General features: G+C 45.1%; 2 protein-coding genes across 5 annotated transcripts in view; one reads left to right on the forward strand and one right to left on the reverse strand.

Annotated features, from left to right (window-relative positions):
* cldn11a (claudin 11a) overlaps nt 1-1852 on the reverse strand; it is a 40320-nt gene extending 38468 nt beyond the window's left edge. Inside the window, exon 1 of the mRNA XM_030443273.1 lies at nt 1746-1852. The gene's annotated coding sequence lies outside the window, so the exon portion shown is untranslated. The remainder of the gene's footprint in view (nt 1-1745) is intronic.
* Nucleotides 1853-2104: 252 nt separating this feature from the next.
* The window catches only part of grin3ba (glutamate receptor, ionotropic, N-methyl-D-aspartate 3Ba), an 86114-nt gene continuing 62322 nt past the window's right edge, over nt 2105-25896 (forward strand). For 2 of the 4 annotated variants that reach the window (XM_030392114.1, XM_030392117.1), the window contains exon 1: nt 9485-10524. In XM_030392114.1, coding sequence (XP_030247974.1) covers nt 9991-10524 — 534 coding nt within the window. In that variant the 5' untranslated portion in view covers nt 9485-9990. Of the gene's footprint in view, nt 2232-9484; nt 10525-25896 lie in introns of those variants that run through there. The other 2 variants (XM_030392116.1, XM_030392115.1) reach the window with 2 other exon arrangements.

Raw genomic sequence — 25896 nt, forward strand, 5'->3', positions numbered from 1 at the left:
CATTAGCGCGCCATTGATTGGTGGAATCTCGGAATGTGTGAGCCAACCTAATTAGGGCCGAGTCACTCCTCTCTGAATGTCAATTGAGACCCCTCGGAGGAAACAAAACTGCAGGCAAATGAGGCCCTTTCTAATCCTCTGGGAGGAAACTGTTGTTTTTGTTTTTTTTGTACTCGACAAGATCAGTGTAATTTACAGTACAGAGCCACAGAAACAACAAATGTGTGTGTGGATACAAATGCACACACACGCAATCTGTAAAGAACGTTATTGACAATCCAGCATAATATGCACGTATTAATCAGCCGTGTATAAGCACACATACACTACACAAATACATACGCACATGGGTTTTAAATATGTATTCCCTGCTGTATACATATACTGTATATTCACTTTGCCAGAGGTCCTGATTAAGACGTCACCTCGGTCACCTGCACAGACACCAGAGCGTCTCGCAGGGAGGTGATTGAGCGGACATGAACACACACTTCCCATGTGCAAACACCCCCTCTCCTTGCTCTCGCAAACAGTTTGGATGTGTGCAAGCGTGTTTTACCCTGTTTGAACACACACACACACACACATGCTAAGACACACACTGGCTCCCCCGCATGCATGTTTTCCCTGGCAGCTGTGTTTTTTTTGCCTTCAGCACGTTCGGAGACTATTTGGACTAATCAATGCAGCTCCGCGCCGCAGATGGTCCTTGACTGGATCCACTTGTATCCTGCCATGTTTCATCTCGCCTTCTCCTCTTTATTCATGCAACGACAAACAGCGGTACAAACGTATCCCCCCCCCTCCTATAAAAAAACTTACCTTGACAGTTTGGGTTTTAATGGATTTGTGAATTCAGTCATGAAAAAACGTGGCCCGCTTGGTGTGGCCGCGCAAGTGCTCAAGATGGTTTCTGTACCGCAGGCAAAGATGCTAATGAGACGTGTTGTTGTTGATGCTTTCTGCTATGAAATAACGGTGCCAGTGCAGATGACATCGTATCAGGCTGGCGTAGGGTTGAGTGATATTTGTGTGGGAAGTGAGGTGTTTGTGTGAGGAATGTGAGACAATATGAGGCCTACCTCTGCCAAGGTTTGGTTTGTCAAACAGGATTACTGAAAAACTACCTGCCTGATTATTTTTTTGATTTTGTTAAAAAGGTGAAATAGTGCGGATTCTAGTTGAAAACCTTCAAACATTAACTTAAATCAGCTACAGAATTTAAATAAAACGTTCAGACGTTATGACTTCTGTGCACTGCGTGTGGAGGTATCGACTGAAGCTACCATGCTAACACGATAGCCCAGTTCTATCAAACCGAAGCTCCGATGTTGTCGGTGTAGCACCCCAACACTCTCCCGGTGCTCCCAGTCCAGACCGCTAGCAGCACTGCTAATTGAGCTAACTGGCTAAAGGCAGCTACAGTTAGCTGCAGTTGGGGGTTACTTTACTGATTAGCTGCCCTCTGTTTGTTTTAAATATAAATTCAACAGATGGCCAGTTACATACTGCACCTTTAACATAACAGGATGAAGATTTGGCCTTGGTGGAACAAGCTTAAATCCAGTACATGGCTCAAGCTTCATACAGAAAGCAGTCATATTTATTTCGCCCCTCTTCTTCTGTGTTTTGGCCAGTTGGACGTTCCGTAACAATAAGCCCTAAAGACATCATCCCTAAATTTGAATCTAATAATATCGCCTTAAGTTACACAACACATCTTGGAATTATTCAGTTGTACATACACGTCACGCCGGGAGCAGAAGATGGCAGAGGATGGCAGGAAACGGCGGGCCAGCAGATCCGCCGCGGAACACCCGTCCAAAATAAACCGACGGGAACGGGATCAGACAAACAGAGCAGACGACGCGACAAGGACATAAAAGAAAATATGAGCTAATGAGGGGACGAGGTGCAGGTGGGAGAGAGCGGCAGAGAGACACAGGTGACAGTGACGAGCGGAGAAGAAGGCTGAGAACAGAACAGGGGCAGGGCTGACGAGGCTGATGCAGGGCAGGTGTGGAGGGAAGGCAGAGTGCTGAGCAGCAGACGGACACAGGAGGGGAACAGAGCAGAAGACAACACACCGACAGATAAAAGAAGACAGAAATGAATTTAGATTTTTCTTCCTAAACTTCCAAAACTTTAGATCATTTGAATCTAGTTGAATTAATTCTGTACAATTGTACATTAACCGTTCTGAATGCACATTGTTAAGGCCCCTGATTGAGGTAAGTCACCCGCTGTGATTGTTTCTTAGTTTAGATGTGTGATTTATGTTTTTAATTCTTAATATATTTGATTTACTTTGATTTGCTGTTTCATTAGATAACAATTACTTCTGTCTTTCTGTCTGTCAGTGCGTTTACATGCACAGCTTAGTCAGATTACAGCCATAGTTCGACTATGCTGCTCAATCGGACAACTGCAATTATCCGAGTATACATGCCGGTGAGAAAATCGAATTACTGCCGAAAGCATGTCATACCCCGGTACGCTAGGTGGCGCTGTGCCCATTTCAACTAGTGTTAACGGGGCCACCTCCGGCTGACCTCTTTACGTCACCAGCTGCCTCGGCATTCAAGAAAGATGACGTACGAAGAGCGAGACGAAGCTACATCTTTGTACACTTTGTACACTTTTGTATATGGTGTACATGATAATTACACGAACTAGATGCACAATGGCGCCCTTTCTTGTGGTGATTTCGGAGGAAAGACGCCTCCGCCGCCGCCGTCCATCTACTTCCGGCTCACGGAAAAATCTCGCGCCTGCGCAGAATGCAAAATCCGATCCGCTGGAAACGTATACATGCAGGAGTTAATGCGACTTTCAATCGAATAATCTACGTGGTGTAATTCGACTATGAGAAATCCGATCCGGTCCGATTTTAGTCAGACTAAGGTGTATACATGCATCTTAAAAATCCGATCATAGTCAGACTAACGCAGTAATTTGGTTTTCTTGAGTGTCATGTAAACGCACTGACTGGTGTCAGGGGCGAACTTGTCTGACTAACAGTGGGGTTTTTTTTTTTCTGCATGCACGTTCAAATTTGACTGAAAATGTCACCCTTGTGAACACAGATTTTCTTTTGTTGTAGTGTTTTTGTCAACAGGCTGTCATGTCATCGATGTGGTTTCAGTCTAAGCATTTAATATTTGTGCAAATGTCCATGGCAATAAAGTATTTTCTGCTCTGTACTGCATGTAAAATATCTCCAATCTAAAAGTATACAGGATAATAAATGCAAAGCGGAGATTATGTGGCCTCAGCCAGGCACAGCGAAGACGCATATGCCTATAGATGCTGCACACGCAGATTTACATACCGTAGAGGAGTGGGGCTATTTGTCTTCGATGCCCTTCTAGTTTCTGCAAAGGAATTTCTTGTGCAGCAGACCTTTTGTGTCGAGTTGCATCTGAGTGTTTTTCTTGTTTTTGTTTTTGAGGGTCCAAGGTCGTTTTAAAACCTAATTTGCCGTCCGGCCAAACTTCTCTAAGAACAGCTGCAGAAACGGAGGGCCGGTCAATGCAAACATACATTGCATTAGGAAAGTACAATTTGAAAGTGATGCACACCCTTGATTCCAACAAAGGTCGATGTGAAAAAGAACGCAAACTTTCTGTTTTCCAAAGACCGTGTTGTCTCAGCTCGTTTGAAGGGTGTTGCCGGCATTCAATTCAAAGCTAGCATATGTTTCAAGAAATAAACAAAGTTGGTGGTAAAATATTGAGTGCTCAGTCTTTGTCTGTTTTACTGAGAATATGTTAAAAAGCATTATTAAATGATCACACTCTGTTTCATTGGTTCTACACAGGGGTCCCGACTTTATTTAGAATCAAGGTTCTATGAAATATTGACGTCCCATGTAAAAAATAAATTTAGTAAAACGCAACATTGGCCAACTCCACTCTGAATATTTCATTCTCACACTCAATTGTTGAAAGGCTTTTTGTGTGGAATAATTTACCACCAAAGAGCATTTCTTTGTCGTCACTGTCTGCAGAGAGTTTTTGGCGTCCCGCGGCCCGAAACTGTGTTTTTAAAAAAAGCTTTTCAATTCCTGTCAGAGTAATGAAAAACAGGGAAATTAAGCAAATAGTTAATTAGGGAATTACTGCAAACCATCTTACGACTCCACTTGTGAGTTAGTTTATTCAGATTTTTTATTTTTTTTTAATCAGCTGAGGGCTACATGAGCAGAGGCCGCGAAACAGAAAAGCAAAGGAAGTCTTGGCACAAAATGGAGCGCACAAACGCACTTATGTTCCCATAACCGTCATATATACACACACACACACACACACACACACACACAGTAAACCCCTGCAAACCCACTTTTTGCAACGCACACACACATCTACACACACAAAGACGCACGTACACATGCAGGGCGCTGCTGCTGCTTCCAGATAAGTCTCCCTCCGTAGACCAGTGTCTTTGTACATCAGGGGGAGCGGAGGGTGAAAGGAACTGAGAGGAATGAACTCATGTCGTTAATTTGTTTCAACTCTAAAGACAGGCGGAGCGCGCCAACTCCAAATCTTCCCTGAACATTCCCCACTTCTCCACACTCGTGCACCTTCTCCCGTGCCCTGCGGCCCTCTCCAGCGCCGCTCCGTTTGATTACTTGTCTTTCTTCCTTTTTCTCCCTTCCTCTCCGTCCTCCTCTCTTAGCCGTCGACTCCGTCTGGCTCCTTGTTAGCGAGCGTCGTGATAAAAAGGTGATATTGCTGCCTTTTTAGAGCCGCGCCAGGAATGCTAACTCACGGCTTCCTGGCAGTTCAACAGCCTGTGTGCTACCTGGGTTTTGCACTGCCAGATTACCTGGGATTACATTTACACACGGAGGCACACTCTCTCTCCGATGCGCACACACACAATGAGACGCACACATGCAAAGGCAGCCTGTACCCCCCCCCACCCCCACCCGAACAGGCGAGCACTCACCCTTACTCAAATTGGCAGTTGTTGTTGGCTCACCCCTCAGCTGAACTACTATGTTCTCCAGCAGTCTTTTACCAGTGTAATTACAGTTTTGGCTCAGGAATGACTCATTGATGTGGTTTAATGGTGTGGGTTGTATGTTTTTGGGGGCAAGTAGCAAATTTCGCTGTCTACCTCAAAGAGGCAGGGAAAATGCGACAGGGAGAGAGCGAGGCAGGGAGGAGATCAGAGGGAGAGACGGGGATGAAGGCGAAGGCGGGATGAAGCAGGTGGCGGGTGAGCAGGTAAACGGAAAGCGGGATGAAGGGAAGGGTGTTGAAACGCAGAGGACAGAGGGTCGGCGATGAGGCGACAGAGGGCAGGAGGTGGTGAGTGGACAGAGGGGAGGGATCTAAAACGGGGGGGGGGGGGGGAAGAGATACAAGGGAAGAGATGAAGGGCTACTTTAATTGGGTTTCTGATGCCTGCTTAATCCTGTTCTCCACATTAATCCCTCACAATGTACATAAGCAAAACAAATACACCCAGCGGGGGGAGAAGCTGTGAATAAGACACAGTGATACAGATAGAGTGTGCGTGCGGGACACCTGTAAACAACCTTCAGGGACAAACTAAGGACATGTCCCAGTCATCACTCCCCCCCCGGGTGCCCAGAGGAGCTTCGCAATCTCACTCGAGAGCCTTAATAAGCATCCTCCTCCAGGACCGCGTTGTGCCGCAGGACTGTTATTCGTGCCGTCATTCTTTTTCTCGAAACACGGCTTGATGTGCGTGCGGCGGAGCAACAAGTGGGAACGAGTCACCTTGCCTTAAAGTAAAATTACATCTCGGCGCACCTGTTTTTTGAAAAACGTCTATTCCCAGTGCTCCCAATGCATTACATTTGTCACGCAGCCACTTAGCAGCCACTAACAATGCATATGATTCATCTCACAGTTACTTTTCTCCACTCTGATGATGGAGTTGATTGGGACGGGGGTTCTTTATGCCGCAGACGTCTTTCGTTGAGCGGTTTTATTGATATTTTAGAGTGGCTTGGACATTATTTAGTGACAATACAGGAGGGTGCCCCCGCTTGAGAATATTTTCCATCTACTGAAAGAAATACAAGGTGTTTTGCAAACTGCTCTTTCAGGATGTACGGCTTCATTATCCATAAATCAGGCCGGTTTGGTGCGTAGTCAAGTCAGTTTTGTTTGTGGTAAATAGCCTCAAATCACAAATCACATCGCCTCAGAGGGCTTTACAATGTGTACAGTGTGACATCGCTTTCTGATTCCATTAAGGCGCCGCCTCCCACACAACAACAACAACAACAAAAACCCTTTGCTGTCATTCTTTCATGTGTTTGTACACCACTTAAAGTAGTTGTAATAGAAATCCATCAAGGATCAACATTTGTAAACGGCATCTTGCCACTGGGAGTAACACATACTGCAAGGCAGAAATACATTTGTCAGCATCGGAGAAGAAGGCGCGCGTTTTGGATTAAGAGCAGCGGATTTTGAGGCGATCACTGCCCACGGTATCTTTTTGACCATCCATCATCGCCTGATGGAGGAGAGGAAGATAGTCGGGATAAGAGCCGGGCTATTGGGAGCGCTGTGACGCGTCTTCACAGAGACCTGTCTCCACCACAACATCACGGATCAAGATGATGCAACTGGGTGTGATGAGAGGAGGCGGACTCTGTGTGGACAGCATTAATGCATGGTGCTCATACAAAGATGATAGACGGCGTTTGCCTGGCGATGAACCTTCCTTGTGAGGAAACCTTTAATGTCGTTATGCAAACCTGTGTAACATCATGATGAATGAGTAACTTTGAATCTAATATTTTTATTTTATAATCGACATAATATGCATATTTTTAACCAAGAGCATAGTCTTAATTGAATTCTTGTTCAAACTGATTAAAAAGACAAGGTTTAAAAAGACGGTTAATTAAAATGGGCTTAACTTTAGTTGAATGGTTCAAGTCTCAAACAAAACAAAATAACGAACAGTTCAGTCTGCATGTTAACGGAGACTGATTTCTGATTTAATCTGTAGCAGTCAGGTTTCTATCAAAGAAAACAAGTTAGTGGCATTGATTTCTGGTCCTTTCATGGACACGATTTACTGATTATATATTGAACTAGATTTAATTTCATTAGAGTCACAACGACGTCCCGGTGGAGTTGGGATGTTTTCACATTCTTAACATTCTCTGAAAAAAGTCTATTTAGTATTTTTCTCCAAACTGGTGAGCGGTACCTCACAGGAATCTCTTAACCGGATTACCTAAAATGTTGTTTTCAAAAGATTGTGTCTTTGTCTTTGTCAAAACATGCAGATCCTTTAAAACCAAACGGTGACAAATTTGATGCAGTTCCAGCAGAATCTGTCTGAAGGAAACAGAAACAAGTAAGACGGATTATTTACAAATGGCCGCCCTGCGTGGAGGTTACAGATTAACTCCCTGGCACTTGTTGTTATTTTCTTGTTATGTGTGTTACTAGGTTCTGTTAGATCTTGGTACGCTAAATCCCCACCCAAAAATTAAAGTCAACCATATGATCTACTGCACTTAAAGGTGCACTACATAGTTTTCGGGAAGAAACTGTAATCAGAAAAGGAAGTTCTTGACTGATTCTGTGTGCCTAAACAAACTAAAAAAAAACAAACCATCTTTCTCTTCATGACTGAATAATCAACCTTAAACGACAACACGATTTCATACTGTTCTTCTTTGTTCATATATGGCGGACCCTGCCACCTCTCTGGCTCCAAACAGTGTTCTGAGGACCTTATTTTCCTCTGATAGCAGCTTTTTTTCATTTCTAAACTCATTAATTCTGAGATTGAACTTCAACTCCAAACCTACAAGTGTTCAGCGTAGTATAAAATCATCCTTCTTTTTTTTTTTTTACAACGTTGACAAGCAGTCAAGAGAATAAAAGCAGGAAATCTGAGCTCTCGATTTTCTGTCTGTCAAATGGACTTGACATCAGGAAAGAAAAGTTAATAGAAGGAATGGAAACTGGTTCTGTTGGCATTTGATTATGGGTATTTTCAAGTTCAACCAATTTGACAACTTGATCGTAGTAAATAGCAGCAGCAGCCTGTTGCACTCAGACACGTACACATTTTTTATAAGGCACCTTGTGATGAACTAGACTCGACCCAATAATCACCTCGTTGCACAACGTAAACAGAGCAGACATACATTCCGAAGCGCTTCAGTCCTGCCCGGCTCCAACAGGTACCTGAGGGAGAGTGTGTGAAGATCTATGCAAGTTTAATGCTGCTGGTTTCTGCAGCAGAACAAAGCCCACAGTGTTGGTTTTTCATCTTTTTTTCCCTTATACAGAGCGAGTCGGGCATGAGGAGACGAAGGCAGGAAAGCGCTTTTTTTTTTTTTCAGTCCAGCTGTATCAGATGTGTCCGTAAACTGCAGCGGGTATCACACCAGGTCAACCAGCAGGCTGTGAAATGACTTGTTGATCCCCGGGATGTGTGTGTGTGCGTGCGTGCGTGCGTGCGTGCCTGCGTGCGTGCGTGTGTGTGTGTGCGCGTTGGGGAGACACAGAGAGAGGGAGGTGATGCCTCTATCCGCAGGTATTTCAAGGAAACCTTCTCATGTTTGGACCTGGCACTGAACCGGGCCCTGCGGCATCACCCCCATTGCCGAAGCCGCAGAGGGCGAGGAAAAAAGGGGGGGGAAGGCAGAGGCAGGAAAAACAGCGGGGGCCAGACTTTTGAAGGAAAAATGATCAGGAAAAGAGAGTGCGGGGACCCGAGGAGGTCCCTCACCCCGACCGCACACCGCCCCCTGATACCACTCGGTTGACAAAAAGATTTACTGAATGTTCTGCCGTAACGATGGCAAATTAGATCACGGGGAAAAACGAGAGGGGAGAGAGAGTGAGCGCAGGGTGGATGAAGGGGAGGACTGAGTGCTGTCCCCTTGCATGAAGCCAAATTAGCATGCACAGTAGATCTCTTTTATGGCACTGGCGCTGTCCGTGGTGCTGAAAAAGAAGTGGTTACACAACGGATAATGTTCTACTTGGACGACAGGAAGCAAAGTGGGGATAAATCTCTGAGGAAAATTGAGATTTCAGCAAGCTATTAGCTTTTTTTTTTGTGTTGGGCCAACCTGGCAGGGACACCAGCGGACAGAGAGCTGCACAGGGGGGGGGGGGGGGCTTAAAAAGTGGAGGCGTTACCTCAGAGGAGGAAGGAGCAGCATTTATAACAGGTTTCAGTTTAAGGGAAGGCATTAGGTTTGGTGTCGTAATAAAAAAAAAATCTCATAATGTGTCTTTTGAAAAGGGCAGAATGTGAAGGTAAGTAAGTTTGTCCTCCAATAAAAGTCCACAGTCAACTCTGGCCCAAAAGGGGACCAGTGGGGTTTCTGTATTGGATTCTCTATCTTTTCTACAAGATTTAAAAAAAAAAAAAAAAAAAAAAAGGGAAAGGAAAAAAGGGGGAACGTCTTCAGTGCGTGTAGTTTCAGTCGTGAAGGAAAAGCGCAAATTCTCTGCAGGGACCCCGAAAAAAGCGACAGGAAATGTTACCCGACGACTTTTCATTAAAATTCAACAAGAGGCAGGCTCCGTGAGAGGTTAGATTATTGGCCGGCAGGCGCACGCACACACACACGCAGTCACACACACAGACCTAGACACACACATTCACACACACACACTTCACAGCTGGTGTGCCTTCCTCCAGCAGAGACTGACAGAAGCGGGGCGACCGCTCTAAGCTGCGAGCGCTCATCTCTCCTCTCCTCTGCTCTCCTCTCCTCTCTTCTCGTCTCCACCGGCGCGTCTTTTTCACTGTTGACATAAAAAACTTTGAAGAGGTGAGAGGCGAGACGTCAAAAGCGCCAACAAATCACCGTCGACAGCGCAACATCGAAGAAAAAGGCGAGAAAAGAAAAAGAACCATCAAGTCCGAGGAAAAGCGGTGGAGCCGGGAGAAAAGAGGGAGCTATGCCATCTCCCGTCGAGCAGAGCCCAGTCCTCCTCTGTTGTGTGTCGGAGCTGCAGCATGGTGTCTCTCTCTGGACTCTGGACCTACTGCCTCGCCCCCGGGAGACCTCATCTCCTCTTCCTCTCCGCCAGACCGCTCCTGCTGCTCCTTTTGCTGACCGTCATCTCCTCCCCGGAGTCCTGCTTCCCGCACCCTCAGCCTTGCCACATCCTCGCCCGGATAGGACACACCGTGCGCCTCGGCGCGCTCTTGCCAACCCGCCAGCCGGCACGGATACAAAACGCGCTCAACCGCGCCCTGGCTAGCCTCCGGCACCAGAGCGGAGGGGCAGACTCCTCCACCACAACGTCCCAAACGCCTCCCTTGCTGCCCTACAACCTCAGCCTGGAGATGGTGGCTCGATCGCCCGCCGGAGGGGACCCGGAGTCCTTGTCCCGGAGCGCCTGCCAGGACCTGGTGGTCAGAGGGGTATCCGCTGTGCTTGCCTTCCCTCGCTCCAGGGAGGAGCTGATCCAGGTGGAGTTCCTGTCTTCTTTCCTGGAAATCCCCTTCATCTCCATCCTGGAGGACACAGAGCCTCTTGTGACTAAGGTATGAGAGGATGCTGTGTGTGTGTTTTCCTGCGTGTCTGTGTGCACCTGTAGCAGTCATCTTTAAAGGAACAGAAAAACACGAAACACTGAAGGTTATTTTCAGATTTGTTTTTTCCCCACACTGTTTTTTTTTGTAATGCTTTCCGCAGCCTGCACTTGAATGAGCAGCAGCCCCCTACAGCCAAACATATTTCTATTTAGGAAAGCTGACACTGGTGGCTGACCCGTTAGCCTGTGGCAAAGATTCTGGTGTCAGAAAACTCCTCTCACCTGCCACATGTAAGCCTGGCTGAAGGCTGAATGAAAAGTGCAAAGGGAAGGTAATGGTAACAGAGCTAATAAGAGCAATTATTCTTAAACCCAACCCAGAGGAATGACTGGAATAATAGCATTAGGAGCAGAAATAGCAAAAAAAAAAAAAAAAAAAGAAAATGTGGGGAATGGATAATTGGAATTGAAGATTAAAAGACTATTTAGGCACTCGAGATCTCCTAAATGTTTTTTCTCGCAGCAAAGTCTTGCTGTTCATATTGATCTCAGCTGAGCTTCTCCTGGTGAACCTGCAGGGCCCCTTCACATGCATGTTTAATCTGGTAGCTCTGCCGTGGTATTGGACTGAACCCTCCAGCCCTCCAGCAGCAGATGTTTAAAGTGAAATGCTTTTTTTTCTCTCTCTCTCTCTCTCTCTGTCTCTCTCTCTCTCTCTCTTTTTAAGCTTTCTTCTTCTTCATCTGTATGTGTGTGTGTGTGTTAATAGACTCTGACCCTGGTGTAGGAGAGAGAGAGAGAGAGTGAGTGTGTGTGTGTGTGTGTGTGTGCACGCCTGTGAACGAGTGTGTGTGCATGTATGATTGAAGACGGCCTTGTTTTGGCACCTTTCAGGGCGAATCATTCAAGGAGTCGAGGTGCTGCTGGATGGGTGCCGTAGAGAGGGGTGGTGTCTGCGGCTTGCTCTTTTTTTTTTTTTTGTGAGGGGATCACTCGTGTGTCGTGCGCCGCGAGTGTGTTTGCTCACACTGGCAGGTAGTGTAGGGCAATCAGCGTGTGTGTGAGTGTGAAAGTGTGTGCGAGTGTGTGTCGTGTTAGTATTCCCAGCAGCAGACGAGGTGCTTGCCAGTCAGTCAATCCAGCTCCAGTCATATCCGCCTCTATCCAACCGAGCGGCCAACTGCATCCCTCTGTCACACACACACACACACACACACACACACACAGGCATGTGCACATAAAGAGGACTTTCAACTTTCACACAGGTTCAACTGACACACACACACACACACACACACACACACACACACACACACACACACACACACAGAGGCTGAACTAAGAGGGGGCATTAGAGAGAGCCACAGGAAGGGGGAGGGAGGGAGGGGAGTGTGTGGTGGTGAGATCTATAGTTTAAGTCTGAAATCTTTGTCCTGTCGCGTCTCTTTGTCAACAATGGATTGCTTATTCGATTTCAATAAAGCTCGCATGAATGAGAAGTCACACCACTTGACGGATGTGTCGGCAACGCAAGGAGATAAGCAGGGGAGAGTGGGATGGAGGAAGGAGGGGAGAGGAGAGGAGAGGGGGAGCAAAGAGGAGAACGGGTGGACCGGGAACGGGGAGACAGGGTTTTTTTTTTGTGTTTGTTTTTTAGCTGTGGGAGGCCTTTCAGATCCACACAACTGAGCCAAACAGTCAGTGGGCAAGAGAGGTTTCTCTCATCACCCTCTTCTCCTCTGTCTCCCTGCCTCAGCCTTTTCAGAATTTTTCTAGCAATAACGCCAAGCAGGATTTTAATATAAAACGAGGTCTGTTTTGGTTCCGCTTTTTCTATTTTATGCTGCCCCCCAAAAAGTGCTACTGCAGTGTATTATATTCATGAAATCACTTGGTTGATAGTGTCCCAGTTATTGTTTCTAAGCAAGTACAAGAACAGAAAAGAGCAGCTGCGATGAGATGTGATTACTGAAGGGACAAATACAGTATTAGAGACGGGAACGTGAAATTAATCGACAGAAATCCATGATGTCACAGTGCTGAGCACAGTGACCAAGGAGAGTGACCTTCAGGAGAGTGAAGGGCGGTAAATTCAGCCATTTGGATCCAAAAGTATAATAAAAATAGGAACAAGAAACTTGCATGGAATCTTGAATAGTATAAAATATTAAGACTGCTCCTTTTCCAGCCCACTCGTCAGTGGTTGAAACTTTCTTTATGTTGCAACTTGACGTTTCTGTCGGTTCGATTTTCAATGTTATGTTGTGACAACGCTGCTTATGGTCTGGTTTGGTTGAGGCATTGAGGCACAAAACTCACTTGGTTAGGTTAAAGAAAAAGAACATGCTCTTTTGGCTTAATGTTATTGTTAGAAATATCTGGCTTTTGTTGCCACGCACATCGCTGGATATTGTCCCAACTTCCTGTCAAATATCAGTTTTTTGTTTCCACCCAGATGGCTGTAAATTGTCCCAAGATCCTCAAATATGACTGCAGGTGTCCTGGTTTCTCTCTGTTACCACAAAACACAGCTGTAAATATGTCTGAGACTTGTTGAAAACACCAGTTTTTACTGCCCCAACTTCTTGTCAAATATCAGTTTTTTGTTACCACAAACATGACTTTATATTGTCCAAAGGTCTTGTAGAAAACACCAGGTTTTGTTGCCATGAACACGGCTGTAAATTGTCCATAGGTCGTGTAAAAAACACCTGGTTTTGCCCCATCAAACACAGCAGGAAACTGTCCCAAGGTCTCATCAAAAATATCCTGTTTTTCTTGCAGGAAACACTGCTGGAGATGTCCCAACCTCTGGTCTAAAGTAGTCGATATTTGACCCCCTAACACAGCAAGAAACTGTCCTGAGGTCAGCTCAAAAATAAAGAAATGGTTTTGCACTTTTTTTCACACAATTTGAACGTGGTATGATACATATTGTAGAAATGTCGATATGATTCGTAGCCTATGACACTTGGAGTCAACATTTTATCCAGCCGATTGAGCTTCCCTGTAACAGTGAATATGTTTGCACGGGTAAACATTATGCTGCTGGAACAGTCACTCGCTTAATGAATGAACTGCTCAGCAGTGAATTAACTGTCAGAGCAATTATGTATTGACTTATTAAGCAAAGATGGCATCTTTCTTTTCCATCTTCTCATCTTAAACGATTTGCCTCTTCCTTCTTATCTTTTCCACATCATTTTAAGTTGAATATTTCCAGTCGATTTGAAGCAATTTGAAGCTATCGCCTTGTGGAGACATTTTAAACAGCCTAGAATTGATACCATATATCTTAGAAAGCCGGACAGTGGAAGTAATGGTCACGCATTCTCCTTCTCTAACACCCCAGGGGTGCACCTCCATCGACAAGAAGCAATGTGTGAAAAGAGAGTGAAAGAAGGCAGGTAGGAGGTGGGACGGGTTCTTAAACACACACAGAGAGGGCAGCGACGAGTGGGTTGGGTCGACAGGGAGGCAAATTGTTACCCTGTACAAATAGGATATCTTACACCGGTTTCTCCTCTGACAGCAAAACACACAAACTGAAGATATCCTTCTAATTAAAAATGCTATTTACATTCCAGTATCAGTGGGGGGAAGAGGACTCCTGAGACGAGGAAGGAGGGCTGGAGAAATCGCAGAGACAAAACAAACGCCTCTGCCAAAAAATTTGCCAGATCTGTCACAGACCGATCCAAAAAGAGGAGGGTGTTTTTGTTTGTGTTTGGAAGGAGAGTCATCTCCCCTGAGTTTTTTGAAAATGTGGAGATTTTGTTTTTTTTTGTTTTTTTGTCTGCAGGGTACTGGGACTTGAGCCCATGTTTTGCTGGTGAACAGATCCCCTTTCCCTGGACATCAGAAGGGAGGTATCCACACATACAGAGAGGAAGGGGGAGAACAGGACACTTGCTTCCCTTCTGACTGTCGAGAACATTCAGACAAACTTTGCAGCATGAAAAATTAAGGGGGGGGGGGGGGGGGGAATGAGTGCGTCTTCATCACAGGCTAAATATACTTCCTCAAGGTCAAAGAACAGGAGACAGAAACAAAACTCTTTCAAGAATTAATTAGTACTGGTGCGGCCTTATTTGTCTTATTTGTCAGCTAATTTAATATCTCCTGTTTCATCTGAAGACAAAAACAGAGAAAAACTTGGCACGGTTGCGTACGGAGCACCATAAAGCATTCGTGACATTCCTTGGAGCCATTTTAGTGATAGATACTTTCCAGGCCACCCAACCCAAAACCCACCGCTCAAAAGGTTGTCCTCGTTATGTACTTGACTTCTCCCATAAGATCCGCCGTCGAAAGCGTTCCCGTGTCGCGACACTGATAAAAATTTCAGCGCTGGCGAGGACGGAGAGACATAAGAGGACGCAGGCGGGCAGACGGTTGTTCGTCTGCATTCTCCTCCATCTGCTTAGTCAGACGGAGCTGTGGGACTTTGGTGATGCGTCTCTGCAAAAGGAAGTGCTTATTCCTCCCAACCTACTTAAGCTAATTAGAACCACTGTGTGACCCCTAACAGTAAATCTCTCTCGTCCATCTATGGCAGGGGGGGAGGAAGGGAAGAGGGGACGGAGGGAGGAGAGGGAAGGAAAAAAAGGAAATGGGCTTCTAATTCCCATCAGGGCCATAATGGGTCTTTGGGCAGGTGATTTGTTAATCAGTGGCTTTTTGTGGAATTAGGGGCGAGGAATGAAATTGAGGATATTTGATGTTTAAGTGAAGAAAGTCAAAAATAACCTTAATTAACCCCCAAAAATGAATGAGCTGCGTGGTTTTTTTTTTTCGGAATTGGTATTCTACTAGCATGGCTGGGTGTGTTGGTAATAGAAGCATAGTCATTAGAGAATGAAATAATTTGGTTGCACAATTGCGTTCAGATTTAATTGAAAAAGAACATCCCTGCAATCTCAGTCCATTTTTAATGCTTCTTTTTCCTTTCTTTTTTTTTTTTTTTAAAGCACTGCCGCACCAAACAATTCTAGATTTCGCTGATAATATCACAGGAATTATTTCGTGGATCATGATTTCTGCTCCGGAAATGTATTAGCAGGCAGAGCTGTAGGAAATGGTTTTTGCTGATTCCTGAATGTGATTAGGTGATAAAGGTGGTATAGTGTGAATTCATTATTTGTCATACTTCACAGTGGAGGCTGTGTTCCTGCAGCTCAGTGACTGTCACTTTAGCCTCGGCTGCACTTAATATTATTGAAATAAGAACCCTGGAATTCTCCGGAAAGCACAATGCAGGCGACTGTATTTCACAGTCTAATTCTGAACATCATTTATATTTCTTCTCTCCCTCTTTTTCTTGCCGTTCAGTTGGCTCACTTGTTTCCGGATTAAAAGTTATAATATTTCCGACAAGAGAGAGGAGCGCTGGGTTCATATTTTACAAAGACATATTTCTCACTGCCTTATATTTGAAGCAAACCTTCATAGGTATGTATTATTGCACAAAGGCACATTCGCTTGGATTCTGTTGCTTTGACAAAATGTAACACTGCTCAACATTTGTGAAAACCACTGATATGTTCAATTTTGTATCAGGTTACGTATACAAAACTTGTCAGATTACCAGAGTGACACGTTGTCAGTTGGAGGGGATTATGATGGAGTTACAGGCGGCAAGGCTGCCAAAGCCAGTGACCACTGTTCCAAGTCTGTGTTTCAGTATTATTAAGTGTGAAACCAGTGGGTATTTTTGACAAGGGACCCCAGTGTTTCAACATTTGTAAGAGTGACACCAGTGGACACTTTCCAGCTGAGTTTGTGGGGACGAAAACAGTTATTTTAAGCCAAAACGTGATGTCTTCACACCCTAACCATATGGTTTTTGTGCCTAGACTGGACCAGAGCATAAGCACAGTGCTGTGACAAGAGCAATATTTAAAACTGAACCTAAAGAAACACGAGATTGCAGCGTAAAGAAACTTCTTGGTGCTTCTGCAGAAACATTTATTCAGCCAATGGGGCTGTCCAAACCCCTTTCACTTGCTACTGTACCATTTTCCCTCTGAATCACTGCATTAGTTGAATGCCTTAACTGCAGATGCTGATGTCATTATTATCATTATCCCTTTCTCTACACCGTAATGACTCAAGAACACACTGAGATACAGTCCTGTGGTGTATAATTCGTGAAGGTTTTACTGTTTATGATTCAGTCTAACCTTTATCGCCTCGGTGGGGCACTGCTCTCCCCTCTGCAATCTATCCATCCTGCATTCTTTCATTAAGTCACTTCTTTTTTTTAATGACATACCTCATTCTGCTTAGTAAAATGAAGATTAGTACAGTAAAAAACCCAATTTGCGACTTTGAATGAAATTACATTTTAATCCAGGGACCCTGCTGAATAAGACGCATTGTGGCTCCGAGCTAGCCCTGTTCTCTGAGGGACACACACTCTGCACACATTCAAACACACACGCACACGCACACACACACACACACACACACACAGAGTCATCCATGCATGCACATATGCAAAGAAGCACATGCACGCCCCCCGCACAAATGTATACCTGCGTATACGCGATTCACACACCCGCACACACATTGAATGTCTGTTCTGTGCTCACTAAAGGTTATTAAGCCTAATGAGGCTCTACACGGCCATGCTGCCTTTAGTGTTTTCTTTCAGATGATGAGGGGATTTGTGGCCCCGACCACAGTGGAATAAACGAGTGGAAAGAGAGGGACAAAACTTGCGCCGAGCCAGAGCCGCGGGCGAACTGACAGTTTTGAGACAAGCAGGCCACTTAATGCAAACAGCTCAAAGCTTTTTCTTTATTAGTTATGATGACAGTTCAGCGCAGTCTTGACTGAGCCAGATTAATTGAGCAGAGCAAAGGCAGCGGCGTGTGTATTACCAAAAGGACTGTGGGCTTGTTTGAGCTGCTCAGTATGGCATTTGAGTTAGTGTTCTAATGTTTGGCTTGTGTTCGGCTCGTGTCGCTGCCTCCGGTGAAACAAATGTTTTCAATGACTCCGCATCAACATCATATTTATCTACAGAACTTAATAAGTAAACAAATGGAGCAATCCAGTGATGGATAGAAGCAGAGTGGGGGGGGGGGGGGAAAGGGGGGGCTGCAGGTGTCGGGGTGTGGGGGAAGAGGGAGATGTGATTGTCATTATAAAGAGTTAGTCGAGGGATTGGGGGAGGCGTGTAGGCATCCAGGAACGTGAGATCAAGGAAGACGGAAGGAATCAGTGGGAAGGGGATGCTGTGAGGAGGGATCAAGGAAAAATGGGGAGGAATCTGGGAGCCGGGGATGAGGTATTGAGGAATGACAGGACGAAGTCAGTTGCAGAACGAGGGAAAACTATGGATAGAGAGCAGAGAAAGAAAGGGGAGGGGTATACAGTAGTGGGGAATGATGGGAGGATGGAGGTGAACTGAGGAAGTGGAAAATAGAATGTAGGGAATGAGGGGGCCCAGAACAAAAATAAGGGTTTCAGTAGTAAAGGGCACATTGGAGGGGAGGATCTTTTTCTGGGGAACAAGGAAAGAAAGAATCAAGCAAGAAAAGGACAAAGGTTGACAGGGTCAGGAATGTGAAAGAGAACCAGGAAAGGAGGCAACTAGTAATATAGAAATGGATCCACTATGGGATGTGCAAAAGAAGTAACAATGGGATGAATTTGATCGGGAATGAGTGAAGTGTTGATCAGATAAGAATAGAGAAATCAATGTGGAATGAGGGAAGGGTGGGTCTGTCGAGAGAAACAGGAAGAATCAATGAGGAAATGAAGGAAACAAGCGAAGGAGAAGGATCCATCCAGGTGTGGGAAGAAGGAATCAAGGGCAAAACAGAGGTATTATATGGTTGGAAAGAAGAGAAGGAGAGTAAGTAAGTAAGGCAGGAATCCAGTGGTAGTGTCCTGGGCAAGTTTGGATCAAGCGAGAAAAGGAGGAATGTGGAGGAGGTAAAGAATGGATCAGCAACGTGTGAAGAAAGGAAAAATGGGACAAATTAGGTAGGGAATGAGGAAAGGGGTGATCAAACAGAGAAAGGGAAATCAGATGGGGAACAAGGTAAGGAGGGATCAAGGAAGAAAGAAAAGAATCAGGCAGTACACGCGATGGAAGAGGGATCATACAGAGACAAATCGGTCGAAGCAAGGATGGATCAGGAAAGAAATGCGGTAGAAGGCATAGAGGGACAAGAAAGTAAGAAAGGTTGAATTAATCAAGGAAGAAAGTTACAAATTGGGTGTGGAGTGAGCAAGGAAGGGATCAGTGGAGGAAGGAATAGATCGAAGGTTGCGGGAACGGAAGAGGGGATGATGGAGGATGGGGGGGGGGCGAGGGTATTGAAGGAATGCAGGGGAGGATGACAGGAGGCCAGGGCCTCCTGCTTTCTCTTCCATAGAGGAGTTTGATGGAGGCAGTTTTATCTAAACTGTGCTGGTTCATTAGAGGATTAGTGAGTGATAAGTTGGAGCTATCTGTGATTGAAAAACACCCTCACACCTACCTGTGCACACCCGTACAGATATGTGAACGCACGCAAACACGCGCTGGCTCACACACATCCTGTCTGACGGATTAGACCCATGCAAACTTATTCAATACACAAGATAAATATACACATGTTGACGTATACCTTCAAACTTTCCACGTCTGTTTAAAGTTACTTCCCTTTTCCCTCTTCATAGAACTAGTACTGACCGCACAGCAGTTGTGTGTGTGTGTTTGTAACACATAAGAAATGTGTTTTATTGTGTTAGAGAAGGTGGCAACTGAGGCACAACACCAGAAATCTAGGCCAGGTGGGCTTCAGTGATAAGGGCAGACTTGGAGACAACACACACACACATAGGGCCCTTATAGAATAACTCCCATAGGTCACAGGTGAAAGACAAGCAGACGGGAGAGGCAGACAGGAGGCGAGACAGGTGAGGGAAGGTGAGAGGGACATGTGCTGACGTGAGATTAAACAGATGCTGACAGATGGCCGCGGGACACGGCTGAGCGAGCGCCAAAGCGACAGGTTAGCCAAACACCCGGGGGTGAAGACGAGAAAACTGGGGTAAAACATGCAGGAAAGGGGGCTCGACAGAATTAAAGTAACAAAGGACGAAGAGTAAGCAAAAGAAAGAGATACAGAAGCAAATGGGCTCAGACAGACGGAGTGAGTGATTCAGACAGGTTGAGAGGGGAAAGAAGAAAGATTAAAAAAACTGACAAACAGCAAAGATGCAAGCTAGAAGAGATAAAAGAAGTAAGACAGGGGACCGGGAGGTGACAGGAAAGATGTGAGGGAGCAAAAAAGCTGTCAGAGATGAAGTTATTTGAGGGGCGGGCGAGGTGTAGACAGACGATTGAAAGATGGTAGACCCCAAGGTAACTTCTGTGTTCCTTCTGGGATATTTATGTTGGGAGTTGGCAAGAAAGCAGGGATGATTTAGAGCCCATCTGGATGGGCTTCAACACCACCTGCCCACCGAGGAAAGCTGTCTGAAAGGAGACACACAACACTGCACCAGTGGCACACACACACACACACACACACACACACACACAAACACGCGTTGTTACATCGTTAACATCAGTTACATGTGTATAAATGCAGCCGTTTCGCCCATTTGGCACCACTCCAGCTCATTTGGATTTGAAATTAAATAATCTGCATTCCGTTGAAATGCCGGATTTTAGAATAATGCGCGGGGGTAATGATCCTAAACATACAAACCAGGACACCAAGGAGTTCTTTAAGGCCAGGAAGCGGAACGCTTGAGTCTGTTATCCGACTTTAGTCCAATTTATCATTGGTCTCAGAAGCTGAAGGATAGACCGAGACAAGGAGCGGGGAAGTGAGGTGACGAAGACTGCAGCACAGACCTGGCAGAGCCTCACTGAGGAATAAACCAGGTGTCCACTGATGTCTTTGGATGACAGACTTTAAATATTAAACATGATCACTTTGTTTGAAGTCAGTCTCATCACTCTTTGTGTAAAGAGGCATTAACAAGAACTGTAGAATACAACAGCTCTTTTTAGAAGACGATAAAAACCATCCACCTTTCAACCACCTTTGATATATTTGTGGAAGCAGTGTCTTGGCCTTGAGCTTCTAGGTGGGTGTTTTAGACGACTTCACTTGAAAGCTTGGTTTGCTAGTGGGAGTGTGCAACTGACTGATGACCTTCATATTGTGTAACCGACACAGGGCTATTTTTTTTTAGTGCGCAACAACATATTGTTAGCTATCAACCATTAGGGTTTTATCTCTGTCTGTACCTTTAAAGCAAGGGGTTCTCAAAGCCCCATTGGCACCATTAAAAGTCTGCCGTCCGTGCAATACAGCTACAGATGCACGGACAACAATCTAAAAATGTGAGGGATTCTCAGGCAAGTATGGTATAAACCACACAGCACAGCCCATGGCACATTCATTTTACATGTTCGTGACCAGATTTCAAGACTGCGTTTCAACATTTGCAATTGTGAAACCAGCAGATATTTTCGACGAGGGACCGCGGTAAAAAGTGATGAAGTGGGTTGCAGGAAACGTTGAAGAGTTGGAGAGTGTTTCTATGATTTGTCCTTGGCTTGATTGGACAGAACAGCTGAGCAGTGTCAGGAAATGGGATGAAACAGCGGGGGGGACGACATGCAGCAAAAGGCCACGCCAGGTTGGATTTGAGAGCTGGGCTCGCTGCGGCGAGGACACGGCCTCTGTATGTGGGGAGCGTGCTCTACCAGCTGAGCTACTGGGGCGGGCCATTTCTATGATATCTAAGTGTATTTATGAATGTTGAGTAATAACGGACATGGTGGACAATGAGTGGGAGTCTCTTACCCTTATGTCTTTCCCTCGACCTTAATAGCCTCACCACCACCAACATCCGCTCTGACAACCTTTCCTCTAAAACATTAAACATCGTGCTGTTCAATTTTGTATTCCACTCGGAGAGCAAAAGCGTGTTAGCCTAGCTCGCTATATTTGACATTGACACTTCTCTTTCATGTCATTTCAACACTTGCTGAGTCACTGGCAGCCCCAACACACACTCGGTGCCACGTTTGTCCTGCATTATAGAGTTGCAGAAATCCCTTTCATGGGTTCAGATGTGGTGATAGCCAATGACTAGTCTGCCAGAACTGCCAGCAACAGGTTGGAAAGCAATAGCTCTGTGTTTTATGATGTGATTAGGTTGACGGCATCGTGAAACATAATGGGGGTCATAGAGTTACGTAGGAGGGCCTGAGGTCACAGACACTGTCGGTCCCCCGGCCTACTTAAGTGAAAGAACACACTGGTAATTCAGTTTTGACTGGTCCAGGTACCTTCTGTCCCCTTTATCTGCGGGACTAAAGGGCTACAATACCATCACCGTTTATACGTCACTGACATGGCCGGATCCCCCTCAAATAAAATCTTAGTGCAGGCACTTTAACGTTATTGTTTCATTTCAAACCCACTGCGTCGGGAGTACAAACGCAACATGACAATATATATCACTACCTGCTATCTGACTTTAATGAAACGCCCTCAGGCGTAAAAAAAAACACACGCCGCTGGGCAGAAACATACGACCCCCCTTCCCCCCGTTACACAGCTGTAATCTCTTGTTACCATCATACACTACATTGAAATATTGCTGTAGATGCAATCGTGCACACACACAGTCTTGTACCTGTATGCAGTACACATCGCAATACACACTCAGACATGACAGTCTACGCTCTCTGCCACACATGCATGGGTACACATGCTCAATCAGATTGTATCCGGAAACATCCATCATACACACAAGCAGTTGCCGTTCGTGGGGAAGTCTTGTTTCTGTTCCCTCTCTCTCTCTCTCTCCCACTCCGTCTGTATTGACCTCTGTGTTCGAGCCGCCTCCATAAAGCAGAGCCGAGCGGAACGACAGATAAATCCTGAGTGATATCCCAGGCTGTCTGCCGGTGGAGGGGAAAAAACATCAAGACGATCTGATATTCATATGCACAACATCTAACACATAAACAGTGTTTATGGGCTTGAAGGAGACATGCGGATATAGCGGAACCGATGGAGAGTCGCTGCGAGACACAAGGGTAGCAGGGAAAAAATGAGATTTGAAAAGGAAGAGGATTGAAGGCAATGGATGGGTGAATGAGTCGCAGAGGCAATAAATGAGAGCTTAAGGGTGGGGTGACACTAAAAGAAAAGAAGCGACTGAGAAATAAAGGGTAGGAAAGTGTGATAGAGAGAAGAGACACGGGATGTGATCAATTTCCCTTTCCTTATTGCCCTTCAAACAGAGGACAGACCGTCCTCCAGATAGCGCTAAAGCAGCCTCCCTGTCGCACTTATCTCATGCCAAGTCATGCAAGAGAGCAGCGCAATATTTCACTCTAATTCAGGTCAGTAGCATGCATAGATCACGCATCTATCCCCCGCTCGCTCTTACTTTTTGTTAAAGGAGAATTGAAGAACACCACGAAATTTCAACCATTTATAACACTTTTGGAGATTCATGGACGGCCGAGATCTGGACTGTTGGAGAGGGGCGACGTCTATTTCGAGAAACATTCCTCAAACAAAGCATGAAATAATGTCACTTCTTTCTCTCAAAGGACAGCATGATACCTTTATGGCTGAGCGCCAACGAGTCTAGTCTTGCTGAACTATTTGAATTATGATTTGGTGTGTCGCTGATGCATACTTCCCAAAAGTTTTGCAATCTGTCCTGCAGATAAGCTGGCAGCCTTGCAACGGCTGCAGTGTAATCCTTTGGGGCAACTCTGAAAACTGTCAAAGTTTCATCGACTAAAAGCGCTTGTTTCTGCCACTGACACGGAAACTCGAAACAACCATAGATTTGTTAAATAACCAGCGTCTTGCTCGTCCCAAAATCTCGTGAAGTGAGTTGTTGCCTGATCTAGATCGTGACAATCAATTTAATAGTCAGCCGTGACTACTGCTGGCGGTTCTTGCTGGTTCACTTTCCACCATCGTCTTTCCTGCAACAACTTAACCCACGCACGATTTGAGAGCAAGACTTCTCCATGAGCCAGACTTGTTTTTCTGGTTACAGGGGGATCTTGTAATTTCAAAAAGAGTTCTATCTCTCTGGAAATAGTTTCCGTAATGTAGCCAGACACTCTGAACAACAAGCTCAGCCTGTGAGTGGCATTAAAAAAAGAGCTCTTTTGGAGTTAAGTGGATGTAACTTTAACGGTCGTAGTTAACATTGCAGCCGCTGCAGCTGTGTTGTGAAGTAATCTACTGGGCCATTCCAGAACTCGTGGTTAGTATGAATCATTTACACAGAGAACGTGCAAATATAGGCCCCAGGGTTTAAACACCAGAATTCTCCTTTAAGTTTAAAGTTGGATTATTTAGTTGATACAAAATTGGATGCAAGGGATGAATGTTTTCTGGTGTTGTAAAGAGGTTGTTGCAGCAGAAGAAAACTACCACATTCAGCAGAATCAATAAGCGGAACTACCTCGGGCAAGTGGATGATGTTTTAATTGAGGGAAAAAAGGAATGGACGAGAATATCTAAGGTAACAGCTTGGTGGCAATGTTTGTTTTTTTCTGTCTGGTCATGAGCGGTAGACTGGACTAACATGAGGGCATGTTAGGTTGAGTTTTTTTTTGTTGTTTTTTTTTGCAAGAAGTAGGCTGTTTATTTATTTCCAGTCATGACACACTGTCAGACTGAACACGCCTTGAGGCATTCAGGTGGAATGGTTTGGTGGAAAGATCCTTTTCAGGCAGGACAGCAGGGCAAAATGGTTGGATGGAGATATCTTTCTTGGGCTGCTCGCTGTTGAGGACTGCTGAGTGAGATTTGTCAGGTATAAAATTGGACGGGGGAAGAGATATCTCAATTTTGTCTGAGAGGCCACCGAATAGTGGATAGAAAATCTTTACCTTACAGATGGAGTTTCTTATTTAAGATGGCTCCTATATAGCATGTGATTAGAACTGTAGAAAGCATCTATGGCACTGTTAGAGTCACCCATGTGGCTTTGAGGAGGAAGAGTCAGTGTTGCCTTTCTTCACCCAGATGTCTAGAAAAGGCTTTCAGTACAATTGTTTAGAAATACGTTCCCACCCTCTCAAAATGCTAAACTTTGTGACAGAGGTTTAGCTCCTCTCAAGGGAATAAGATTCACACTTCTGTCCTTGTCCAAACGGGCCACGGGGGCCGCCACGATGAAAAATCATTAGCTATAGATAAATGTAAATCAATCGCAGGCTTGAAGTTGCCAAAATACTTAAATCATTACGAAACAGCGTTGATGTGCCAAGGTTATATAACGCATTATAAATTTATTACTCTGGGACTAGCTAGCTTCAATGTTGAGTACTCATCCCACCATTCGCCTGCTGGCAACGAAAACATAAATAGAATACATTTTCCATGAGAGCTGAAGCGTGAAAATTATAATTCCATGCTGTGCTGAATTTTTGTCACACTTATGCTCCAACTAAATAAACAGTTGGGTTTCTACGTGCAACTTGACTGGGAGACGCAGAGCTTTATCTCATCCGGCCACTAGTGTACAGGGTTATCCCATTGTGGAATGATTTGTTTTGTTTTGTTTTTTTATCATTCGCGCAAGCAAATCAAAGCTCTTGACTCAGCAAAACAATCGCTGTTGCTGACATTCCAGGTGCAGTCAGCTCGTAGACTTTGCTAATTGTCAAAATGGCACTGTATTACAGTTGAAGGCTTCATTGGCAGCCTCGTTGCCAGCTGTGGTTAAAGGATGCCTGATGGAGGGGAACAAGCCCAGTCGGTCCATTCTGTGTCAGGTCTCCGACCATCACGACTGGAGCGGTGCGGGGCCCCGGCTCGACTGCCAAGGCTTTCCCAGCAGTGCTGAAGCGCTGCCAATGTTATTGTTTGTTGCATTTGTGTCTTTTGTCGTAATTTTTGGATGTGAACAATGTTTTGTGTGGTGTGTGCATTTAGCAGTGTGTACATTTGGTGTGTACAGTTGTGTGCCCTCGCTATTCCAGCACTGTATTTCAGTTGTTTTTGCAATGGGTTAATCTGGGTCCAAGATGGTGAAACACTTTGACTCATCAAGAACTGAGAGTACCCAGTGTTGGATCCCATCTGACATAACTTGAGTTATAGCTCATTGACTTCAAAGTTTTTAATAACTATAAAAAGTGCTTTTTTGGCCACTGGAGGCAACACAATGAGCTGAAAACAGAATGTTGGTATCTTTCAAATCCCCGATCCCGGGAATAATTGTTGCAACTTTACATTTCTTGAGGTTAACATTCTAACTAGAATAACTAACTAGTCTAGTTAGGTTCAGAAACACAAACTGTTGTAAGTTAGGAAAAGATCATGTTTTGGCTTAAAATAGCTGTTTTGTCCCAAAGTTCTCTTTAAAACACCAT

This window comes from Sparus aurata, chromosome 16 (genome assembly GCF_900880675.1).
Source record: "Sparus aurata chromosome 16, fSpaAur1.1, whole genome shotgun sequence".
Taxonomy (NCBI): domain Eukaryota; kingdom Metazoa; phylum Chordata; class Actinopteri; order Spariformes; family Sparidae; genus Sparus; species Sparus aurata.